This window comes from Pararge aegeria, chromosome 26 (genome assembly GCF_905163445.1).
Source record: "Pararge aegeria chromosome 26, ilParAegt1.1, whole genome shotgun sequence".
NCBI lineage: Eukaryota > Metazoa > Arthropoda > Insecta > Lepidoptera > Nymphalidae > Pararge > Pararge aegeria.
In genome coordinates, this window is record NC_053205.1 from 6885858 (window position 1) to 6909588 (window position 23731).

At 36.5% G+C, this 23731-nt stretch overlaps 2 protein-coding genes across 2 annotated transcripts; both read right to left on the reverse strand.

The window, feature by feature from the left end:
* Positions 1 to 904: 904 nt before the first annotated feature.
* LOC120635159 (zinc finger protein OZF-like) lies at positions 905 to 2032 on the reverse strand. Its single transcript, XM_039906093.1, has one exon. It carries the CDS (start codon positions 2030 to 2032, stop codon positions 905 to 907), a length of 1128 nt encoding a protein of 375 aa, XP_039762027.1.
* A 782-nt stretch (positions 2033 to 2814) lies between these two features.
* LOC120635260 (zinc finger protein 808-like) lies at positions 2815 to 23551 on the reverse strand. Its single transcript, XM_039906222.1, is given in 8 exon segments — positions 2815 to 3908; positions 7583 to 8106; positions 8726 to 9765; positions 11193 to 11678; positions 16878 to 17078; positions 19651 to 19770; positions 21285 to 21450; positions 23226 to 23551. Coding segments are annotated over 8 exon segments (3714 nt in total). The 5' UTR covers positions 23379 to 23551; the 3' UTR covers positions 2815 to 2884.
* Positions 23552 to 23731: the final 180 nt, after the last annotated feature.

Consider the following 23731-nt stretch of genomic DNA (forward strand, 5'->3'; position numbering starts at 1 on the left):
GTCAAGTACCCACTTAATTTGGTACCTATTAAAAGAAAAAATGACATTTACGATTTCTTTAATTGGTGAGATTTTAATGTAAGTCTATAATATCGCTTATATTCTAGTATCGTGGTGGCAACGATGTTTTAAACCTACTATTTAAATGTATATTTTTAGTAACTTTGTCCTCTTATAAAATCTACATCACTATATAATATCAAACTGCGTGGCTATATCTTAATGCACAATAGCCCATAGATTAGTTAGAAATGAAGAATTTCGTCACATGATACTTTACAAAAAATACCGTCTATTTTCACTTTAAAATAATGATATAGAAAAGAGACTTAAAACATTAATCGAGAAAATGCATCGTTAAAGGCGTTTCGGGACAAAAGAAATAAATGCGGAAACAAATGACCGGATGCCACTGATTTCTGGATAATACATGTACTTTTAAAACTATCAGACGTAACCTTGAGTCAAGAAGAAGAGTTAAGAAATTTGGCCCAAAAGAATGTTTTTGCCAACACCTTAATACCATTCGATTAAGTACACTAGCAATCATAGTCGTTCTTAAAAAATCTAAACGCGAGAACGTTATAGTAAAATAGCACATATGCCCATATGCCCCATTGCATCAAAGTTTATATCGATCTGCTACTGTTTCTGGCAAACGTATGAAACATAAAAATCTGTGGTATAGAATTTGCGACTTTATTAAGTAAAGACATAGGTTTTTCAGACATAATATATAATGTTTCGATAAGGGAAGTTAGTTGCAAGCGTGTTATCTTATATTAAGCATTCTTATATAAAAAATCCGCAAGGCGTCGCAAACCAATACGCATACTTATCAGCGACTTATCGGCATATCCGTCACTTTGTTTCCGCCTTAAATAGTTAACCACAGTACGATTAACTAAAATGGATCAGAAGACACTATCTCAGGGTGATAAGACCTGAGATGGCACTTGAGGCTGACATTTTGAGCGAACTGCTTGTCGCAAACCGCGCAAATAAAACGTTTCGTTTCGGAATGGATCCATATGTGCTGTTGCAAATTTTTCCTCCTCGAGAACGTTTTCGAGCACACATTGCAATGGAAGGGTTTCTTGCCGGTGTGACTGAATCTGTGCTCCTCCATTTGCTTTTTCGTGCTGAATTTAAGGACGCAATACGTGCATTTGTAGCTGTTGTCGCTGTGGACAAGAGTGTAGTGATTGTAGAAGGGCCTGCGGGATTTGTAGATTTGATCGCAGTCTGGACACTCGTAGACCTTCTTCTCTTGCCCATGTACCTCGACAAGATGAGACTGTCTCCTTTCCCCCGAAACAAACCGTTCTCCGCATATGGTGCAACAAAAAGGCCAGCAGGCCACCGAAATTCTGACATGTTCCCTCTTCAACTCCAACGTCGGGAAGTCGGTCCAGCACTTCCTACACATATGAGTTCCGGAATGACTGCATCGAGTGTGATATTTCAAAGCCTCACTAGTCAAATATTTGCGCCCGCAGACATCGCAACCGAACTTCTGATAGTGGGAGGTCGTATGCCTGCAGAGTTGTGTAAGTGTTGCGAAATTCTTATCGCATAGCGCGCAAACCCATTTCTCGCTGAACAAACGATATGGATGCATCCTGATTTCGCAATCCATATTGATTTGGGAGACACCATGTACATCACGTATATGTGCGGCCATGTTTTCCAAAGTATCACACGGCGTGGAACAAACCCTGCATCTGAGGTTGGTTATATCTACTTTTAAATATTCTTTCGCTTTCACGCAATGCGCAAACGCAGCGTTAACTGTGAACGATTTGTGGCACTCGTCTATATGGTTCCGATAATCGTTTGGATCCGTGAACTCTTCCTGGCAGTAGACGCAGAGCATTTCTTTGCCGCGCACTCTGAAGGGATACGCGGTCGAGTATTGCAACACAATTTCTGCATTGCGTTTCGCCTTCTCTATGCTACTGACCGGTTCCGTGGCTAGAAAAGAAAAAAATCCGTTGTTGACTAAATACTCCTTGGAACGCATCTTATTCATACTGATAATTATAGTGATAGTAAAAAGATTTTTTTTTTATGGTTGGCACTTATACTATGGCAAGATGTTGTTAATTATTACGTAATCAATAATTTCATTCGTTTATGTCGGTATTTAAATTGGTGTTTGACAGAAGCAGGCGTTACGGTTTGCTATAGATATATCCCCAATAACAAGATAAATCTGTGTTGTTTAATATGCGACCCGCATTATTGCACTGCCCGGACCAATGGCAAGGCCAGCAGACTATTATCAGCAAAACCATTTCGCAACGGTGAGTGGTGACAGTGACTCACTGTCAACACTCACCATTCCTTGCTAAGCAACGTTCATTGAAGAAAAGCAAACAATACTCACTGTTGTTTGCTTTTCTTCAACTAATTTGGGCTCCGCATAGTTATTAATGAAGGGATGTAAAGGATGGAATTTATCAGGAGAATTCGCTTGGCAAATCGTTGCGCGAGCGTTTGACACGCGAAGCCATTTCGCGCGAACAAAATCTTTGTTTACGAACACTTTGTAATTCCCCTATTCGTACTCACAAAACTGTTTTGTTTTCGAAAAACCACTCTCGCAACGAATACTCCCGATAAGGACCGTCCGAAATTTAAGTTAGTGATAAGAACATATATTTTTGCATCAATGATTGATCACAATGATTTTAAACATTTTAACTTTTCTCCTGCTTGTGTGCATACATCTACTCATAAGCATAACTTTTGTTGTTCAAATCTATATAGCTTACACAGGCATTTTTACAGGTTTGAACTTTTCATTCGATAGCAAATCATACCTAACAATACGATCATTAAATCTGCAAAACACAATACTTAGAGTATATTAAAGTTTATTTCAATAGTTTTGTATTTCGGGATGATGTGCCTTCATGTGCGATTTGTAACTGACGCGCTGGTTAAACTGTTTATTGCACATGTTGCATTCGAAACGCTTGTAGTCGCTGTGTATCCACATGTGTTGCGCCAAATTAGCTTTACGCGGAAATGACTTAGAGCAGACGGTACAGTCGAATAGTTTTATTCCCGTATGTACAACTGTATGCTGCTCTAGGTGACGCTTCGTGCCGAACTTCCTGCCGCACCACGAACAAACGAAGTTCACTCCCGCGTGCATTGTAGCAAAATGGACTCTGTAGGAATTCCTCGATGTGAAAACTTGGTTGCACTCCGGGCACGAGTGAGTTCGAGTCGCTTGGCCGTGCACTGTTGTCAAATGCTTCTCCTTAGCCGACCATTTTATGAACCTTTGCGCGCATTGGACGCACTGGTAAGGCCAACATTTGGGCGAGTTCTCCGCATGCTCTCGCTTTGCCTCCAAGGAACTAAACGTCTGCTTGCACCTTCTGCAAATTCTCTCATCGGGTATATGAGTGAACCTCATATGCTGCTGGAGGGATCCGTTCGTAGTGTAGGACTTCCCGCACTCCGCACAGGTGAAGTTCTGATAGTGTGTTGACATATGCCGACTGAGTTGTCGGAGGCAAGGGAAATTCCTGTCGCAGATCCCGCACAAGAGCTTCTCGCCCTCGAATTTGAACGGCTGAATACCCAAATGAAAATCGAAATTGATTTTTCTGTCGTGGGCATCGTTCAAATGTTTCGCGGCGTCCTCGATTTTTGTGAACTTCCCTCCACACGTTCTACATCGGAGATCAGTGCAGTCAGTTTTGAGGTACCCTTCGTATGGACAGTGGGCGAAAGCTGTTTCCACTTTGAAGGTATCGTGCTCCGAGACCATATGCTGTCGGAACTTGGCGGAGTCGGCGTAAGACTCGCAGCAGTATACGCACATAAGTGACGTCTCTGGCAATCTGAAGGGGTAGGCGGTCGTATATGTCACCATGACTTCGGCATTGCGTCTGGCGAGGGATAACGGACGTATCGCGTCTAGAACAGACAGAAATGCCTTTGGTCAGTTTTCTGGTAAAGAACTCTTCAGCAATACGTCTACGTGCCAGTTTTTTAACATCCAATGCTCGATCTAGGCTGAAAACTTGATCGCAGCCCCTATATATTCCTTGTAAAAACATGTTGTGTTCACGAAGGATTCACTACCCAATAACCTAAATGTTAGTTTGGTGAAAAAGTAGGAACTTCCAGTGGGTTGAACTAAGTATATAGCTCGGCAACATAATAGTAATCGAGTATGCAACTGAGCTTTATTTGCTGAATAAGCTGACTAACATTCCGGAAAGTCGCTTTTTTTCTATTGTGAATTGCATTGTTTTTTTTCACGGCATGTATTTTAACAAATAGAGGGTATATATTATTAAAAATCATCCAATAGATTAAAAATTGTTTATTTTATCACTAAATAATAACTATTTTATCCTGCACAATCGTAAAAACTATGTAACGGAAACAATTTCATAGCATCGTAACATTTAACGAAATCTAAATTAATATCTTATCTATACAATGTCAGTGATCTATGTATAAGTAATTATCTATGGCCCTAGGACGTCTCCACACGCGGTGCAACAACGCATAAGGTTATCTTATATTTTAAGAATTTCTTATGGTGGATGGTTTCTTCATTGCGTTATGCTCATTTCGTTAAGCGACCACGCAAAAATATTTCATGTTCGAACAACAAAATTGCCTATCCACATTGCATCCACACTTGTACGGTTATGCCCAATATGCCAAATGAGTGCGATTTTTGCGAATCATGAAAGTACCGAATGTTATCGCTGCAAGTGATTTCATGAGTGATCCAAGTGTGGGCAGTTTATGCACATATTCGGTGTATTTGTCTCCTTTGATGTGTGCTAAAGAACCGATAAATAGACGGATACGCGTAATCGCCATTCGCATTATGCGTCGTATAAAGAAAATTTAGTATAAACCCTACACAGTTCGCCCTATGCGGGCAAATAAGCCAATAAAAATAAAACTAAACACAATTGTAACTGCCAATGATTGTTTTTACATAAGTTCAAAATACAAACCTAATGTCTATGATTTCCAATAAAATTCAAAATAATATTTGAGTTAAAACATAAAAATATACATTTACAGTCCGGGCGATGAAACAATGCATTCTAAACGATAAAATTTTGTAATTATTCAATCATTAAATTTAGCGCAAAATTTTAATATTTATTGTTATTTGAAATAATTATATGGGGGTATTCGTAAAATACGTGAGATGTTTAAGGGGTTTCATAAAATCTCACGACATCTCACCAGGAGGGGAGGGTGGGACAGAAAATTACAAAAAAACACTTCACGTTATTTATGGACGCCCCCTATACTAATTTATGATAATAATTAAAAATTATATATGTTATTATAACCATGCCATGTTTCTTATTTAATAGCAAAGTTTCAAATTATCATGAAAAAGGACAAGAAGTGAACAAGGACAAGTTATCTCAAAAGAGATTTCTTAAAGAAGCCCTCAAGTATTAATTATTAAAGTCAATATTGAAATAAGCGCTAAATTATGACATTTTGTGTAAGTTGATATATTTAAAAAAAAAATGATTCAAATCAAAAATAGTAAGATATAATATCGTAAATTCAACGCCACATCAAAGTTATATCTTGCATACGATAAGAACCAGTCAGGAACGCATTAATTTCAAAGGCCGAACAATAACAAAAAATAGTGATACAAGCCCCTAATATATTAACACACATTACTTTTAGAGTTTTTCTGGAGTTAATGAAACTTTCCAAAATCATGAGCTGGAGGGGCAAATGGCACTTTAGGGTGAAGGGAAAGCAAGAGAAGCGGCCAGCTGAGGTAGAGTTGGGAAGAGAACACATTTACATCAAACTCAGTTATACTTACAACTCTATAACTTTGAGTAGAGATCAGTAGGATCTTCTACCCAAAGTTGAAGATCATAATTAAGGTACTGATATAGGTAATTCCCCGTTGGAACCCCGGCGATATTGTGACGTAATGCCCGCACTGAGCAATTTCGATTTTTTTTTAGTAATCTGACAAGCCTTTTAAGAACGTATCTAGTCGCAATGATAGGATAGAGTTAGCAAAATTCTTCAGTACATTAAAATCTTTTTTTTCACACCTAGATAAGACGAACAGGAAAGGGGTTACGTTTTTGTGTTCGTCTTTTATCTATGGCGTTATGTGGCCGAGCATAGGATATCAAGGACATATTACAGTAATTTTGGGGGTTCAACTGTCGTAAAAAGAAAACAGGTTATAAACGCACAACTTTCTGCTTGGATGACACCACCATTTCCACCATTGAAATACGCAATATTCGGGCCACTTAGTATTGCGATAATCGCAATGTGATAATCATTCACGATTTCGCGATCGATTAATTAGTTTTAACCTACACTGTGCGACAGAATGACTTTAGCAAAGTAATGTTTGTTAATAGTATTAAAACGCCCGAACATGAGTACGTAGAAATTAACACAGTTTTTTTTCTTTTGTGCGATTTACCTAAAATTATTTCGGCAATAATAAATTGGTATTCGAATGATTACTTAGTGATTTCCGAATTAATCACCAATATCTGTCTAATTTGAATGACACCTATTGTCAAGATAGACACATCGTGCGTGTACCAATTCACTGTCAAATATGAACATAACAGATTTTAAAGAAAATATTTCTTCCGTTCAATATTGCTCCATGTGCTCCTAAAATTATTATGACTTATTAATTTATAGTAGATAATAAATGGTTATATTGGTTTATTTCATACCATGAACATAACGCATTCGGAGCACACGTACCATAGCCATTTTCAAGTTAAGTATTCAAGATAGAAGTTGTGATGAAACTAATAACTATTGGAAGACTTGTTATTTCGTTCTGTAAATGTCTTTATCGACATAAGACACACCAATAAAGTAACTGCGCAACAGATCCTATAAACATCAACATTCTTTCTACTGATCATTCTTCAAAACAGTGAGAACCATTTTGGCCTTATTATTCTGCATACCCTGAAAATCTGCCAAATCTGGATGGTAAGACTTCATATGCGTTTTCCAGCTGACCCTCTGATTAAATTGCTTATTGCATAATGTACAACTAAATCTCTTTAGCTCGCTGTGTATCCACATGTGTTGAACGAGATTCTTCTTCCTCGGAAAAGATTTCGAGCACACCGGACATGGGAACAATTTTTCCTTCGTATGAATCACTCTGTGGTTCTCTAAGTTTCGTTTCGTATCGAATTTGAGTCCGCAGCATGTGCAAATGAAGTTATCGTCTGTGTGCAAAATTTTAAAATGTACGCGATACTTTTTCCTATCGGGGAATACTTCGCCGCATTCCGGACAAACGTATGTCCTTTTCGGAGCGCCGTGCACCTCGGACAAGTGGGTCTGTTTTATTGTCCAACTTAAGAATCTCTCCCCGCAAATGTGGCACAAGTGCGACCAACACCTCTTCGAGGCGCTCAAGTGATCCCTTTTCTCCGTTAAAGAGTTAAAAGTCTTTTTGCACTTCCTACAAATTCTCTCCTGCCCCGTGTGGGAGTAAGCTATGTGATGTTTCAAGGTTGTAATCGTAGCGTAAGATTTACCGCAAGCCTCGCACGTGTATTTTAAGAAGTGGGATTGCGTGTGCCGACTCAACTGTCTGAGGCAGAGGGACTTCGCTTTACAGATAGCGCAGACTAACTTGTCCTTCCCTAGTTTGAACGGTTGCATGCCGAGTTCGAACGAGAGGTCGACCGGTTGTTCGTGTTTATGGTACAGATGTTGCGCTACGTCGTCCAGCGTTTCGAACGGTTCGGCGCACAGCCGACACTGTAGATCCGTACAGTCCACTTTGATGAAGCCCTCGTGACAGTGCACGAAAGCCATTCGCACATTGAACGTCTGGTGCTCTTCGTCCATGTGCTTTCTGTACATCAAGGGGTCATCGTAACTCTCGCCGCAGTACACACAAACCATGGAATCTTCTGGAAGCCTGAATGGGTACGCTGTGGTTAATTTCACGATATACTCCGCGTTGCGCCGCGCCATGTAATACGCATCACTTTTGTCTAGAACAAAAAGAAATGCCCTGGGTCATTCAGTTGTTCGTTTCCAAACCAAATTATTGTTACTCCGCAATTCCTCTTCCAGCGTACGTATTTCGGGGCGATAGTTTTTATTTTTTATTACTAAATGAGTTTTGATTAGTTGTGTTTGTTACGGATTCAGTTTATGTTTTATATTGGATTAGTTAATTATCCCTCATCTTGCTATCTTCCTTCTCTATGGCTTTCCTTTTGTAGCAATCATCTGGTTTTACTTTGTGAATATTAGAAAAACACGTACTAATATCAAGATAAAAACTATCTAGTATTTACCAAACGAGGAGACCACGATAAAACGATACAATTCCGTACCAGGTATAAAATATTATTAAGAAAATGAAAAGTACCTTACTATCAAAACTAAGATTAGAGAAAATATGAGTAGTAGTATGAGAATTGAAGAACACCAAATAGAACCTATAAAATAAGTTATAATTAGTTAATTGGCAAGAGTGTGATGATTCGAAAGAACTTATTTATAAATGAATAAAACCTACGTATTATTTTCAAGATTGGAAGCCAAAAAAGCTATAGATACGTTAATTTCCTATCTTTACACTTAAGTTTACTTTATTAATCCGTCCAAAAGATTCAGTATAATCTAGTGCTGTATCACAATCTTTTCTCTTCCGCGAATCATTAGGTCAAAAGTTAACCAACTCAGGGTGGTAGTGTTTCATGTGAGTCTTCCAGCTGACTCGCTGGTTGAACTGCCTGTTGCAGAGGTTGCATTCGAAACGCTTATACTCGCTGTGCACCCAACTGTGCTGCGATAGATTCTTCTTCCTCGAGAACGTTTTGGAGCAAACCGTACAAGGGAACGACTTCTCTTTCGTGTGTATGACCACATGCTCCGCGAGATTGCGTTTGGTGTCAAACTTGAGGTTACAAAAGGAGCATGCGAACGTGTCGTTCGTATGAGACAGTATGAAATGTGCTCTATAGTGGTGCCACTTGTCGAAAACTTTCCCGCAATCCGGGCAAGTGTGAGTCTTCGGGCTCTGGCCGTGGGCGTCTTTCATGTGGTCGCTCTTGATCCGTCTGGTCAGGAACCTCTGTCCGCATTGCGGGCAACAGAACGGCCAGCATTTGGGAGAGTCGACGACGTGCTTGCGACGCTCCTGCACCGACACAAAGTTCCTCTTGCACTTAATGCAGAGCTTGTAATCGCTGTGCACGTACTGTATATGGCGCTGCAGGTTCTCCTTGTTGATGTAGGACTTGCCGCAGGTCTCGCAAGTGTACTTGTGGTAGTGGCAACTCGTGTGCCGGCTCAGCTCGCGGATGCTCGGCAGTTTGATACCGCACAGCGCGCACACCCATTTCTCCGGGCCGAGCTTGAACATCTGCATGCCCACCTCGACGTCCAGGTTCACGTCTTTGCCGTGATCCTCGGCAATGTGTCGAGCGATCAGGGGTATGTTGTCGTACGGCTGGTCGCAGATCCTGCACGCCAGCTCGCTACAGTCCACTTTCAGGAACTCCGTGTAGTTATTCGGTGTGTGGGCGAACGCGGTATCCACGTTGAAGGTTTTGTGCTCCTCCTTCATGTGCTGCCGGTAATCGGCCGGGTCCTCGATTTGCTCGCAGCAGTACACGCATACCATGGTATTACTGGGTATCCTAAACGGATACATTGTCGTGCATTTCAAAACTACCTTAGCGTTGTGACGCGCCGTGATTAACCAATCCACAACTAGAACAAAGAGAAATAAAGCTCCATTCACTATATGTAACTTATCAGATGACTTAGTTTGTTTAAGGGCTGGGTGGCCTGTCAAATATTAGGTTTAGTATAGTATGATGCACAGGGTGGTCTTATCGAATCGGATACGAAGCGAATATATTAAAGAAAGACGAAGCTGTTTATAATCGGTTTTTAGAAGAAATAAAGCCATCTGTGATTTTTTAATACATTTTATTTTCAATGGTTTTTAGTCACGAAAGTTCCCCGTAGCACTCACTCAGTTCGTAAATAATGCGCCAGAATTCCATTTTAGCAGGAGTAGTATTAATCTAGCCGATAACGATGGCCATCGATCACAATGCGTCAACGACATATAGCTTATATTTTTACCTCATATTATTTCCACTTTATTTATCTTAAATCATAAAATTAATTAAACGTACATTTATGTTTAAAAGGTCGAAAAAATACATTTTGTGGTGTAAGCGACAAAATAATATTTGTGTTCATGATTTTAGTAACACTTACTTTAAATATTAATTCTAAACATAAAGACTTCAGCGAAGCTTCATAGAATTTCAGACGACATTACTCTTATTAGTAAACCAACATCAGATAACAAAAAGTAGAAATTACTTAAATCTTTTATGTGACCTTGAACCTAACCTTAAAATTATTTTTATGCTATTACTAGGCCTATCCATTTGTAATCAAGCGACAAAGTACACAGTTATCAAAAGTCAATATGGCGTTTAGAGACCGCAATAATGGTTTTTGATTACTTTTTTATATTTAGTTAACACAGCCAGACGAAATTATTGCTGCTAGAATCATTACTAGCCATAAGTGTTTCGTCTCAAAGAAACAAACTTACATAAAATTTTACTATTTATATAAACTGTAAAGCACGTTAGTAAATATTAGCAATGTGCAAATCTTGTTCGAACCGAATCTCGAATTGTATAATTATATTCTAAAACGCATTATGCGTTCAACGATGAGCTTATTTTGTTATAACCCTCGACAAGCAGTCTTGGGGTATAATTATTTTTACGCGCTGTAACTGACATGCGTGGATAAATGACGTTTATATCGGGAACGACAAATGAATTTCATGCCGCAATGTTTGCAAACCACACAGTCCTTCGAGTGCTTCAATTTGAAATGTTGGTAGTATGCGCTGCCTTTACTGAAGGTTATATTGCAGTCGGCACAGCGGTCTATGCGCTTGGTCTGACCGTGCTCCGTTTCCATGTGGCGTTTCCTGATCTTCCAATCGTGGAACCTCTCCGGACATTTTGAGCAGCAGTACGGCATGCAGGACTTCTCAGTTCTCCTGTGCTTCTCTTTGGCTTCCATGTTGGGGAAGACTTTGCCACATCTCCGACAGGAGACTTTGTACTCTTGGTGTTTGGAACGAACGTGGCGCAACAAGCCAGTCGTCGCAACGTAACTTTTGCCGCAAAAATGGCATACGTAGCTCAGGAAATGAGTTATTGTGTGGCGATTCAGGTGGAAGAGAGATGGGCAACTCTTTCCGCATACGACGCAATTGAAGACGTCTTTGCGTAGAACGTAAGGCATGACACCGAGTCTCGCGTTTAAGTCTATAGCTTGTCCGTGTATAATTTTCAGGTGGTCCGCGATAATTTCAAGGGTTTCGAACTGCTGCATGCATAGTCTGCAAGTCAGATTAGTGAGATCTGCTTTTATGAATTCTAGTTTGGGGAGGTTGTAGAACGCTACTTTCTCGTTGAACTGTTCATGTTCCACATCCATATGCTTCCTGAACATGTCAGGGTCCTCGTAGAGTTCCTGGCAGTAGACGCAGACTATGCACTTATCGTTCACCCGGAAGGGGTAGGCGGTCGTACATTTTATGATCGTACCGGCGTTTTCCCGCGCTGGGTCGGACCACTCCTCTAAAACAAAAAAAGGACCGCTATACCGACTACAGAGACATTCCATATTTTTGGTGTATTTTTGGTTTTGGATACATTCTTTGTATATTTCCAACGTGTTTGCGGCGATTTACATTAATCATTTTATATAAATTCTTTGAAAATAGAAGAAAATCAACGTTCTCCTTTCCCCTGATTAAAGACCCATTTTTTCAAAACTCAGCGCGAAGCTAGTTCCGGGACAAGACACGAGGAAAGATTTTAATACCGCCCTTAACTATTGACCCCGAGTACTTAAAAGCAAGGTTTAAGAGGACCGTATGTTTTATTTGACGCCAAGGACATTTGACAGCCACTCTATATCTAAGATGGCCGTAATAGTAGGTTTGTGTATATTCGACCTTGAGGATCTTAAATATACAACTCTATTTTTTGTTATAAATAATATCACGAATCGCGATATAAAAAAACGGATTGCAGTGCAATAAATAGTTTTAAAGTATTAAATATGCATTTATCTTGGCTGAAAATATTTATCGATGTAATTCAAAATCTAATGATACCAACTTATGCGCTATTTATTAGGGAAAATTACCAAGCGAAATTGTGGAATGGTGAATACAGTAAATTTCTCTTTGAAATAATCGGGCGAAACAATTTCGATTCGTAATTAATTGAAATATGACATATTATATTATTACAAAATTTTATGGACGAATATTATTTCTTTTTAATTGGAAAAATCAAATTTAACTACTCAAGAGATTAAATTTGACAATCCACTGGTTTATTTTACGCTTCTTCAAATAACATTAAAACTTATGTACAAAATAGATAAACTCAATTCGTCCACCAAATTTATAATTAAAGCATAGACACAGCTCGCAAAATGTAATTTATGAAATCACAGAACATAAGTAAAGTAAAGCAATGTTATTCGAATACACAATGTCTTACTTGTAGACATGAGGTAATTTTAATGTTTATTAGACAAATTGATCTGATCCTACATTTTTAATAATGGGTATATGGGGAAATTAAAAAAAACCATTTTCAAACATTCACTAGTTTATTATTGTAATCAAATACAAATGACATTCATAAAGAAAATACCGCGTTTTTTTTCTACTTCTCTATGAGACAATAAGAAAGAATTCACTCTAAAAACAAACGATTCGACTTTATTGCACTTAAAAATCCACAATGTAATAACTCTTTTACATTCTTCTTGTAAATTAGAACAATTAACAGTTTCGAAAATGATCTCTTTTTCACTTGTATACACTCCTCCGCGTATTCCATCTCATCATTTAGGATCCAGATTTTTTGTTGTTCGTCTTTATTTCTTAGTTTAATCCAACTTAGTTTTTGTTTTTTTTTATTTGTATCAATATATATTGTAATCAATTCATCTATGATAATCGTCGTCTCCTATTAACGTCCAGTGGTCCATCTCTTGATTTTAACACAACTCGCTTTTGTTTGGTATTTCAACCGGCGACCGTTTAGTTATTCCTCCAAATTCTTTAAGCCCATGTTAGCTTACAATTGCATCTCAATTTCCGATTTCACTTCCAAAATCTTTTATTGGAGAAGGATTTTTCAATGTTTCTGTTGAACCCTCGTTCATATATGAACCATCAGTTCAATCCGATAGTTGTATGCGTAACGCCCACCCGTACAAAAGTTTAATCTGTATGGTATACCATTGTGTTGTGTGTTTAGATGGCTCATCGATTCTGCCTTCTTTTTATGTCCGATCATTCCGTATCACGAATATATTAACAAGTAAGTTAGTTTCACTTGGGTCGAATTTAAAAAGATCAAAAGTCAATATATTTTTTAATTTTAGATCATATTTCATAACCCTGTGTTGCCTATATAGTGTACCAATGTATGTAGTATCGATAATATTTGTCTTCTTTTATGTTCTATCATTTTTAATAATTAAAAAGGTCAAAGATCTTATTTTAATTTCAGATCAAATTCCAAAACCCTATGGACGACAAAGTTGCCTAGATGGTGTACCAATGTCTTTTGATGGTTCATCGATAATATTTGTCTTCCTTTTTTGATATATAATTTCTCATAATTTAAAAAGATCAAACGTTAATATCTTTTTTTAGTTTCAGATCATATTCCAAAACCCTGTGCATGACAAAGTTACCTAGACAGAGTAACAATGTCTTTAGATAGTTTAACGTTAATATATGTCTCCTTTTTTTGTTCTATAATTTTTAATAATTAAAAAGGTCAAAGATATTTTTTTAATTTCAGATCAAATTCCAAAACCCTGTGCACGACAAAGTTACCTGGATAGAGTAACAATGTCTTTAAATGGTATAACGTTAATGTTTGTCTCCTTTTTTGTTCTATAATTTCTAATAATTAAAAAAGGTCAAACGTTAATATATTTTTTTAGTATCAGATCACATTCCAAAACTCTGTGCACGACAAATTTTACCTGGATAGTGAACAATGTCTTTAGATGGTACGTCGATAATATTTGTCTTCCTTTTTTGATATTTAATTTCTCATAATTCAAAAAGATCAAACGTTAAAATCTTTTTTTAATTTCAGATCATATTCCAAAACCCTGTGCACGATAAGTTGCCAAGATGGTGTACCAATGTCTTTTGATGGTTCATCGATAATATTTGTCGTCTTTTTTGATACATAATTTCTCATAATTCAAAAAGATCAAACGTTAAAATCTTTTAATTTCAGATCATATTCCAAAACCCTGTGCACGACAAAGTTGCCAATAATTTCTCATAATTCAAAAAGATCAAACGTTAAAATCTTTTTTTAATTTCAGATCATTTTCCAAAACCCTGTGCACGACAAAGTTGCCTAGATGGTGTAACCAATGTCTTTAAATGTCAATGATGATTCTGATGATGATTTCTTCTTTTTTTGTTCTATGATTTCTCATCATCACAACTATTCACTCGTTCCTCTTCATCATTATAAAATCAATACCATCTCACTATACGCCATCGGTCTACCGGAACCTTGTTCAGGCCCTAGTCCACCACAGTGGCTGTCAGGATTGGACTTCACACATCCTTGAAAACACTACAGATAGTATAGGCATATTGTACATACTCCCGATGTTTATTTCCACTGTTTAAAGCGCACATAACTCCGAAAACTTAAAAGATGTCTTACCCATTAAGTTAAAAACGATCGAGCCATGAATATCTCAAGACCTATTTTTACGTAATTTTTCGAAAATTTCATTAGTTCATCCTAAACTTAACCTAAACTTTGCGAAAGAGAATAAAACTTTAAAAATGTTAGGTCCAAGCAGACACTAGTAAGATTTTTTTTTTTTTAATGGGGTGATATATATATATTTTAATACTCCTTAAATGATAATAAAAAAACACTTACAACGTTTGCGCTGAGACGTGTCCATGCTTAAAACTATACCAAAACATGCATTTCATCAAAGTGTTGTTAGCTTTTGTGCTGTGCCACAGTTTAAAAAGTTTCTTATTGTTTGCAAATAGATTGGATTTAAAGATCGTTAGGATATTGTTGTTTTTTTAATGTCATGCGAAATCGTTAAGTTGATGATATGTGACAATGAAAACTAAGGTTGAGAAGACGAAAATATTCACTGCTGATTTTTTTTACCTTTTCCTATATTTTTGAAAACTCAAGGCTTTTAGTAATTTAGATTTTAGTCGGCCATTAATCACAACAACCCATTACCGGCCGGTTTTTTATTTTTTTCTACGCGTCGTCATATTATACAACGTGTCACTGAATTACAAAATAATGTTGAAGGGTGCGTAAGTATATTTCATAAGGAATCACCAATCATAAGAAACATCAAACAAGAAAATAAAAAAAAAACATATTTATTTTTCTATACAAACGAATTCAAAACTTTCTATGACAACCCTATTGAAGATAAAAGACCGACACGCGCGTAGTACCTACGCTACACGACGACAAATGACAGATGACAAATGATTTTAATTTTGCATGTGATGTTAGGGCTGTATCTGTGAAAACTATGGCAGTGGTTTACTAAAAAACTATTACGTTTTCGGTTTCACAGATAAGTCATAAAGTATCTTTATAGCCTTTTACTGTTTCGGTTTTCATTTACACGTTGTGTAAGAATTTGTTTTAACAAGCAATTATTTTATTTAAAGACCCGAAGTAAAGGCCCTTAAATGTTGTTTCTTATTTATTCACAGGTTAGTGAATATAATGTTTAACCTATTTTATTATTATTATTTATCATAAATTCAAATAAACACATAACTAAGAACCTACAGAATCCTAATTCAGCAATTACTGTATGCAGTGCATTGTGTCCAAAAATAGTGAAAACAGCCAGCTCACAAATTTTTTCTCATTTTTCCATTTCATGAAATAATAACTTTCAACTGATAAATGGTAGGAAGTGACTATCCGTTTGTAAGAGAAGCCATTCTAAAGTGGAGTGGTTTTTGATGCTTCATTATTAGTCGTGTACACGGTTTCTGTATGTTCTTAGATCTTTGCAAATAAATATCTTAGTCAACTTCTTCAAGTTTTGTGTGTGTGAATGTGCGTGTGTGTGTGTGTGTAGAAAGCCAACAGCAGAAAAACTAACAATTTATCGTCGACAAAGAGTATTGCTGTGAATTATATTAAAATACATTGTTCAATATTTTTTTACTTTTGAGACGGTGATAACAAAAAAATGGCCACTCTCTTTTATAATTTTTAGTTACCTAAACAATAAATATTCAACATTTAAAATAATTAGGGGTACCTTTATATATATATATAAATACATATTGTTTTAATTTCATCCAAAATATTAATAAATAACTGAGAATTCAAATTTTTGTTTGGGATAAAATTGTCATTTTTTTGTCAGTCATGAAAATTTTACTTCATCGAGTACATAACCTAATTAAGTCAGGAACATGGTGAATATACATTTTTTTCACTACGAAGCACTTTAGATCTGATATAAATTAATAGTTTCTGAACCTCACATTGGATAAGCGTCGTAAGTGCTGTAAAGTGTATTAATTTCAATAATCTATAAAGGGCTCTACCACCCTTAATTAAAAACAAAATATATTAATTTTTCCCGAAATCACACCAAAAAAACCACACCTAAAAACTGGATTGGTGGTTTTCTGGATTAAAAAAAAATTCACAGCAACACCTTTACCGACGTAGATATATTAAGGGCTAGATGCCTACCTTTTTTCTTCTTCGGCTCCGGTTTCTCCTTGCTCGAGCTGGCGATCTGCTTGGTTTTCGCCTTTTTGGACGGCTGCGACTTAATTTTCGACGAGGATTTCCTCTTCTCAGTTATTTTCGCGTTGTCGAGTAAATCGAGCACATCGACTTCCTCCTTTTTGGGTATTTTACTCGCTAGTTTAGTCAATGGCTGGTCGTCAACTGGAATGGAAACTATGCATTAGTTACATGCTACATCATAAAAAGCTCATAACAGAACACTGAACGACTAAATGCCCCTCCCAGCGGAAGGGTTTTGCAAATAATCACCACGCTGGGCAGACGGGTTGATCGCCAGCGGAGACAAGTTGGGAATATATTTGATAATTTAATTTATCTCCATATAAATATAACAAAATTTAAAAAGAAAATGGACTGTAACAATATTAATATTGGAAGCAGAAATAAACTCGTTGTGCAGTTTACTAGGCTACACAAAATTGCAAATTCATTTAAGGGCAATTGTATATTATTTCATAACAAATTACTGAGACGTCTCTCAAGAAGTTCAAAGTTTATATGAAAGGTAAGCTTACAGAAAAATCCTATTATAATATTAAGGATTACTTAAACGATAAAAAAGGGTGTGAATTGCTCTAGCTTCGTAGCTTAATATAAACTTGCTGACCCATTCAATTTCGTTGCACCAAATCGGTTATTACCGGAAAACACAAATAAAATGACATTTTCTAAAAATGAATCCTAGTTAGATCGATTTATCGCCCCCGAAACCCCCTGTATACTAAATTTCATGAAAATCGTTGGAGCCGATTCCGAGATTCCAATTATATATATATATACTAGCTGTTGCCCGCGACTTCGTCTGCGTTAGATTTTGTTTTTAAAGTATTCAGTATCGCTAAGCCTTAAATGAGTATAGTAGTATATATATATAACATGTGACTGTCAATTAATTATAGACAAATAATTTGCAATAAAATAAAATTGCGACTATAATTAAAGATCTAAGCTATCCTATCTCTTAAGTTGGACCAGACTGCTCACGGTGTGCCAATTTAATTTAAAATCGGTTAAGTAGTTTAGGAGTCCATCGCGGACAAACATCGTGACAGGAGATTTATATATATTAAGATAAGAATTGCTCGTTCAAAGATATAAGATTTACTGTGAGACGGTGATAACAAAAAAAATGTACTGTGGCTTTAGGTTTAAGTTGGCGAACAAAGTTATCACCGTACCCTTACAATTATGGTAAACATATATGTATGAACGCTGCATAAATGCCTGTGACAGGCCTACATGAATAAAGAAATTTTGAATTTGAATTTTATAATTTTCGAATTATTCTCTGGTCTGATGTTGAAGATACTAGGCTACGGTCCAAAATAGCCACATAATTAAGAATATACAGAGACCGCATCATCGTCATCGTCGCTTCATACCATTTAGCAGTTGACAGTAACTCTTTTACGGGAAAATGCCAAAAACTTTGTGAGCTAGCAACATTCCGCGGGCGTAAAATGAGACGTGTGCGGAGCGTTTTCACTGTTTTTGGACACAATTCACTGCATACAATAATTGCTGAATGAGGATTCTGTATGTTTTTAATTATGTGTGTCTAGTAATGCTACATCATTTCGCGTAGAAACATATTAGTAGTATTGGTTTAACCAAACTACCATACGCACTAACTACCCGCCACCCAGTGGCGTGCATATAGGGTATGCACAGGGTATAACATGAAGAAAATCACCAGTACGAGTTATAAAAAACTTATGTATAGTAGACTAACTACAACATTTTAACAGTATTTTAATGAACTTTGTTTGTAATTATTTATATATATATAAATAATAAATAATAAATAATATATGATATCGATCTAAATAAAGTTAAAATCGGTTATAATTTAAAATTTAGTTTCAGAATTAATAACAAAGTTCATTAAAATACTGTTAAAATGTTGTAGTTGATTAAATAAAATGATAAAATTAGAAAAAAAATTGTGTTTTTTTTGTTATCCTTGATTTTTTAGTTCATCTCGTGGTGTATTTTTATAGATTATTGTACTAAATAAAGGAAAAAAAATGGCCGGAATTTTAATTTTAATATTAAAAGGTCACTCGAAAAAATCTAAAGTCATTTACTAATAAATTAAAAAAAATTATGAGCGACCTTTCAAAATTAAAATTTTTAACTGAAACTTTCAGAAACTTATTTTTTTTTGGTCTATAAAATTATACCGTAACGAGAAAAAAAATTAAAAAAAAAAAAAAAACGATTTTCGATGATTTTCGAAATTTAAAAAAATTTGGAGTGACCTCTTAAAAATTTTTTTTTGAGCTGTCCTTTGGAGGGGGCTCTTAAAACATCAAAAACTAACATTTTTTCATCCGAGACTCAAAAAAAAAAAATAGTCGTTTTTTTTGCGCCACCCTAATGTATAGGCATTGTATTAGTTATAAAAAGCCTACCCTTAAGTATTTATAACTCGTACTGGAGATTTCTTCATTTTATATCATCTGCATACCCTGTACATACCCTCTATGCACGCCACTTCCGCCACCATCTTAATCTGCGTGACGAGATAAGATTGCACTCTTGACTGGTCTAACTTGTTGTAAAGTATAAAAAAATTGATCCAGAAACCAATATCCTAATGCTAAGCCCCTAAAATCCTAAAGCTAAAAAACTTAAAACTAAAACTTCAAAGCTAAAACCCATAAGCTAAAACTTCCAACGCTAAAACCCCAAATGTAAAACTTTTACTCACGGTCATCATAGTCGTCGTCATCGCCGAAATCGGGCGCGTCGTCAAAGTCGTCATCGCTCAGACGCTTCTCCTCCTTCATAACCAATTCCACCTTCACCTCCTTGTCCAGTTCTAGGCTTACTGCAAATTTATCATTATGTTACAATCCTCATTATCGACCCAAAAAGAAATACCTTAACCAACAGAAAAACGACCCAATGTCTCGAGACAGATTGCAGAGTTGCAGTTACAAGGCGCGGGGAACCGTCTCAACTCCCTACAAACTATCCATACAAACAAATTCAAAACATTCTTAGTGTATTATTACACTATGACAACCCTATTGAAGATAAAAGACCGCCACGAGCATAGCACCTACGGTACGCAACGCGTACCTGATAAAGTGATACGATTAACATTAATTTTGCATGTGATGTGATTTCCTTTAGTAAAAACGATGGCAGAGGTTTACTCAAAAACTATTAGGTTTTGGGTTTCACAAAGGCTGTGAAGTATTATTTCGGTTTTCATTTAATAATAATATAATAATGAATGTGGGTATGTGTAAGGATGTCGTTGCAGTAGATAAGGGTCTTACTCCACTATTCCTTGGCAAAGAGAACTGGCGCCAAAAGTACTTAGCAACTCAGATCGTGTGGCGGTATGGAAGAGTAAGGAGTTGCATGGCAGATTCTACAAGGCCCTGTCGGGACCAGATGTAGATCAAATCGCATCTGTATCCTGGTTACAGTTCGGTGACCTATTTGGGGAAACCGAGGGTTTTGTCTGTGCAATTATGGACGAAGTCATCAAGACGAGAAACTACCGGAAACACATTATGAAAGATGGCACTCTAGACATATGTCGAGCGTGTCATCGTCCTGGGGAGTCCCTCAGGCATATAGTTTCCGGGTGTTCCCATCTTGCTAACGGCGAATACTTGCACAGACATAATCAAGTAGCCAGGATAGTTCATCAACAACTTGCTCTTCGGTTTGGCCTTATCGATTTTGAGATGCCTTACTATAGATACGACCCGGCGTCAGTTCTTGAAAATAGCAGTGCATTGCTCTACTGGGATCGAACGATTATCACTGACAGGTATATTACAGCTAATAGACCTGATATAGTGCTAGTCGATCGATCAGTGCGCCGTGCAATAATTGTTGACATAACTATTCCACATGACGATAATCTGGTGAAAGCTGAAAAGGAAAAAGTATCTAAATACTTGGACCTTGCTCACGAGATTACCGCCATGTGGAGTGTTGAGTCGACCGTTGTTGTTCCGATCGTCGTTTCAGTCAATGGTCTTCTCGCGAAAAGCTTCGACCAACATCTCAAGAAGCTTTCGCTTGGTTGTTGGATCAAGGGTCGGATACAGAAGGCAGTAGTCCTTGAAACGGCGCGTATTGTGAGGAGGTTCCTCACTCTGGAGCCCTGACCACCGGTTGCTTGGGCATTCAAAAGCCCCGCAAGCGGAGGGTGGAAGTTTTTTTTTTGTAAATTTTTAATAGTGTTTTTTAATTTATTCTTAAGCATTGTTAATAATTTAAAAAAAAAAAAAGAAAAATAATAAATGATAGTAAATAATAATAATATTTGTTTATTGTTCAATAAAACATTGTATAAAGCAAAGTTGTAAAAGAACGTACCTTGTAGGTCATTTAGTGCGGTGGCAGGGTCGAGGCACTGTACAAAGGTCTTCTCGCACTCTTGGACTTGGCGCTTGAAGTCAGAAGCGTCGCGCAGCCTAGCGATGCATGGCTCGCATATTAGACGACTCTGGCTGTTCGGTCCTCCCGACTTGGAGTATGATATCTGTGAGGAATGATTATTATTACAACTCTGAACAAGAATACATCAAAACACACTTTATTGTACACAATACACAAAGCTATGAAAACCACAATTGATGCACAATATTTGTTGTTGAGATACAATAGATAGATAGTCAAATGTGGTCTCTACCAGGCAACCTACCTATGGGCATAAAATTAAGAAGAAGGATTAGGATGTATACAAAATAATAATAAAGTAATAAATATATACTTCATATTATAGGTACACATATAATAGAATAAATACAATAGAATTTATTTATTATATTTATTAATAAAACTTGTTATGTATAGCCTGTGTTTGCAAAGCACATAAAAATATGTTTGTTCAAATCACATTACAAATATTTGTATTATTATGCTGTTCTTTACCATTATATTATGCATGTTAACTGAATATAAACCTTCCTCATGAACCAATCTATATATTGCTGAAAACAGCATTAAAATCAATTGCATAGCTTATAAAATATCTACAAACAAAGTGATTTTGTTTTATAATATTAAAAAAAAAGTGATGATCAGTGGGGCTGATAAAAAAGGCAAGTCAAAAGCCTGTAATATAATTAACATTGGACAAATTTTATGACGTCTCTTAACTTTCAAAATGCCAATAAAATATTTAGAACCAAAGGTATTTGAACTCTCATATATAAGCTATTAGGGTCAAAGTCACTTGCCAATTTAGACACAGTACTTCTTGTTTGCCATTACTGCAATTTAGACATGCATTTTTCACTCAGCCTTTAAATGTCTGCTACGGTTACCTAGTAGACAACATGCAGTTCCAAGTCCAATTATAAAGAGACATAAGACACTTCATACTAGAGATGGCACTGTTTCTGTTTTTTTAATACTTTTATTACCTGCACTTTGAGGAAATCTTCTTTAACTATACTAATATTTAACAAAAATTACGTTTGTGTGTACCAAATAGGCTCTAGACCTACTGGATCGATTTTAACTATATGCTACATAAAAACAATGTACTAGTAGCACTCACATTTTTTTTGTACTCAAAATTTAATTTATTTGAGTGTAAAAACGAAAGTTAAGCTACTTTCGTTTTTACACTTTACATTTGCATTGAACTTGTAAGGGTTAACAAATATAGTGTAACATTTCTGCCGTCAATGCTTTCACCACTCCTCACCTCTCACAACGCAGCTTCCCACAAGTGGGCACTACTATTGGGTCAGTGTGAATAAAAATAATAATTGCCCTACAATTTAGTATGGCAGTTCTATATAATCCCTAATTTAAAATAATTGTTATTGATGCAGATATTATTCCATCATTAAATATAATAATGTATTAGTAATTATAATAATGTGATATGCTGACATCCTTAATGGTGCCAAAGTCATAAATTGGTAAATTATCTAAATTCCGAAAAAATTTAAAAAAAAAAAAGCTCTAGCCGAGAATCGAACTTGTGACGATCGAAAAAGTAGTCTACCATACCGAGTATTATCAATTGTTGAATCAGTACCTAGTAGACGTTTTGCAATAATGCTTTACCAAAGATCAAGGTTTTATTAAAAAGTTACAAAACAGGCTTCGTACACATAAAGGCTGTATTGATTTTATAAAACAACCAAAACAAAGAGACACCCGAACTCTTCCTGGGATAATACAACAGCCATACCAACACTATTTGGCCGGTTTATACACCCAAAAAAATTGGTAGAAAATGGACGCCAGATTGCGATAGTGTGTAAAGGAACTAAATATTACACCGTGAAAAATACTCACAGTTAAATCCAAAGTCTCTGATAACATCTCGGAGTACACTTCCCGCTTGCCCATCCAGAAATATTCAGTTGAAATGTCCTTGTAACAGCCTTCCGAGAGGCAACATCGACATACAGTCGGACCGGGACGCCATTCCGAAGTTTTCGCTGCCATTTCTGTTTTAGCACTCGTTTTTACACTAATTATAACTATCACATATTATTTTAAAGCTTAAGTAACATTAAATGGGGGTCATAGGCCGCAAATGAACACTTTTCTTGTAATCATAGCGAAACACAGTAAAATTAAAATTTATCAAGCGGCGAGCGACAAGCGTCCGCATCTGAGTCGATTTCACAAATACACACAGATTACATACAAGAATTCTAGAATACATCATGTCATAGACAAATGTATACTAAAACCTGGAAAGTGTTTGAAAACACTTGAATTACTTTTACCAAAAAAGCTTAACCACACTTTGCAACCACGATTTCATTTTCGGGACGGGAATGTGAAATTATGTT

What these genes read in the sequence shown, in the direction of transcription:
- LOC120635159 (XM_039906093.1), bottom strand. Translation starts at nt 2,032, where the DNA reads ATGAATAAGATGCGTTCCAAGGAGTATTTAGTCAACAACGGATTTTTT.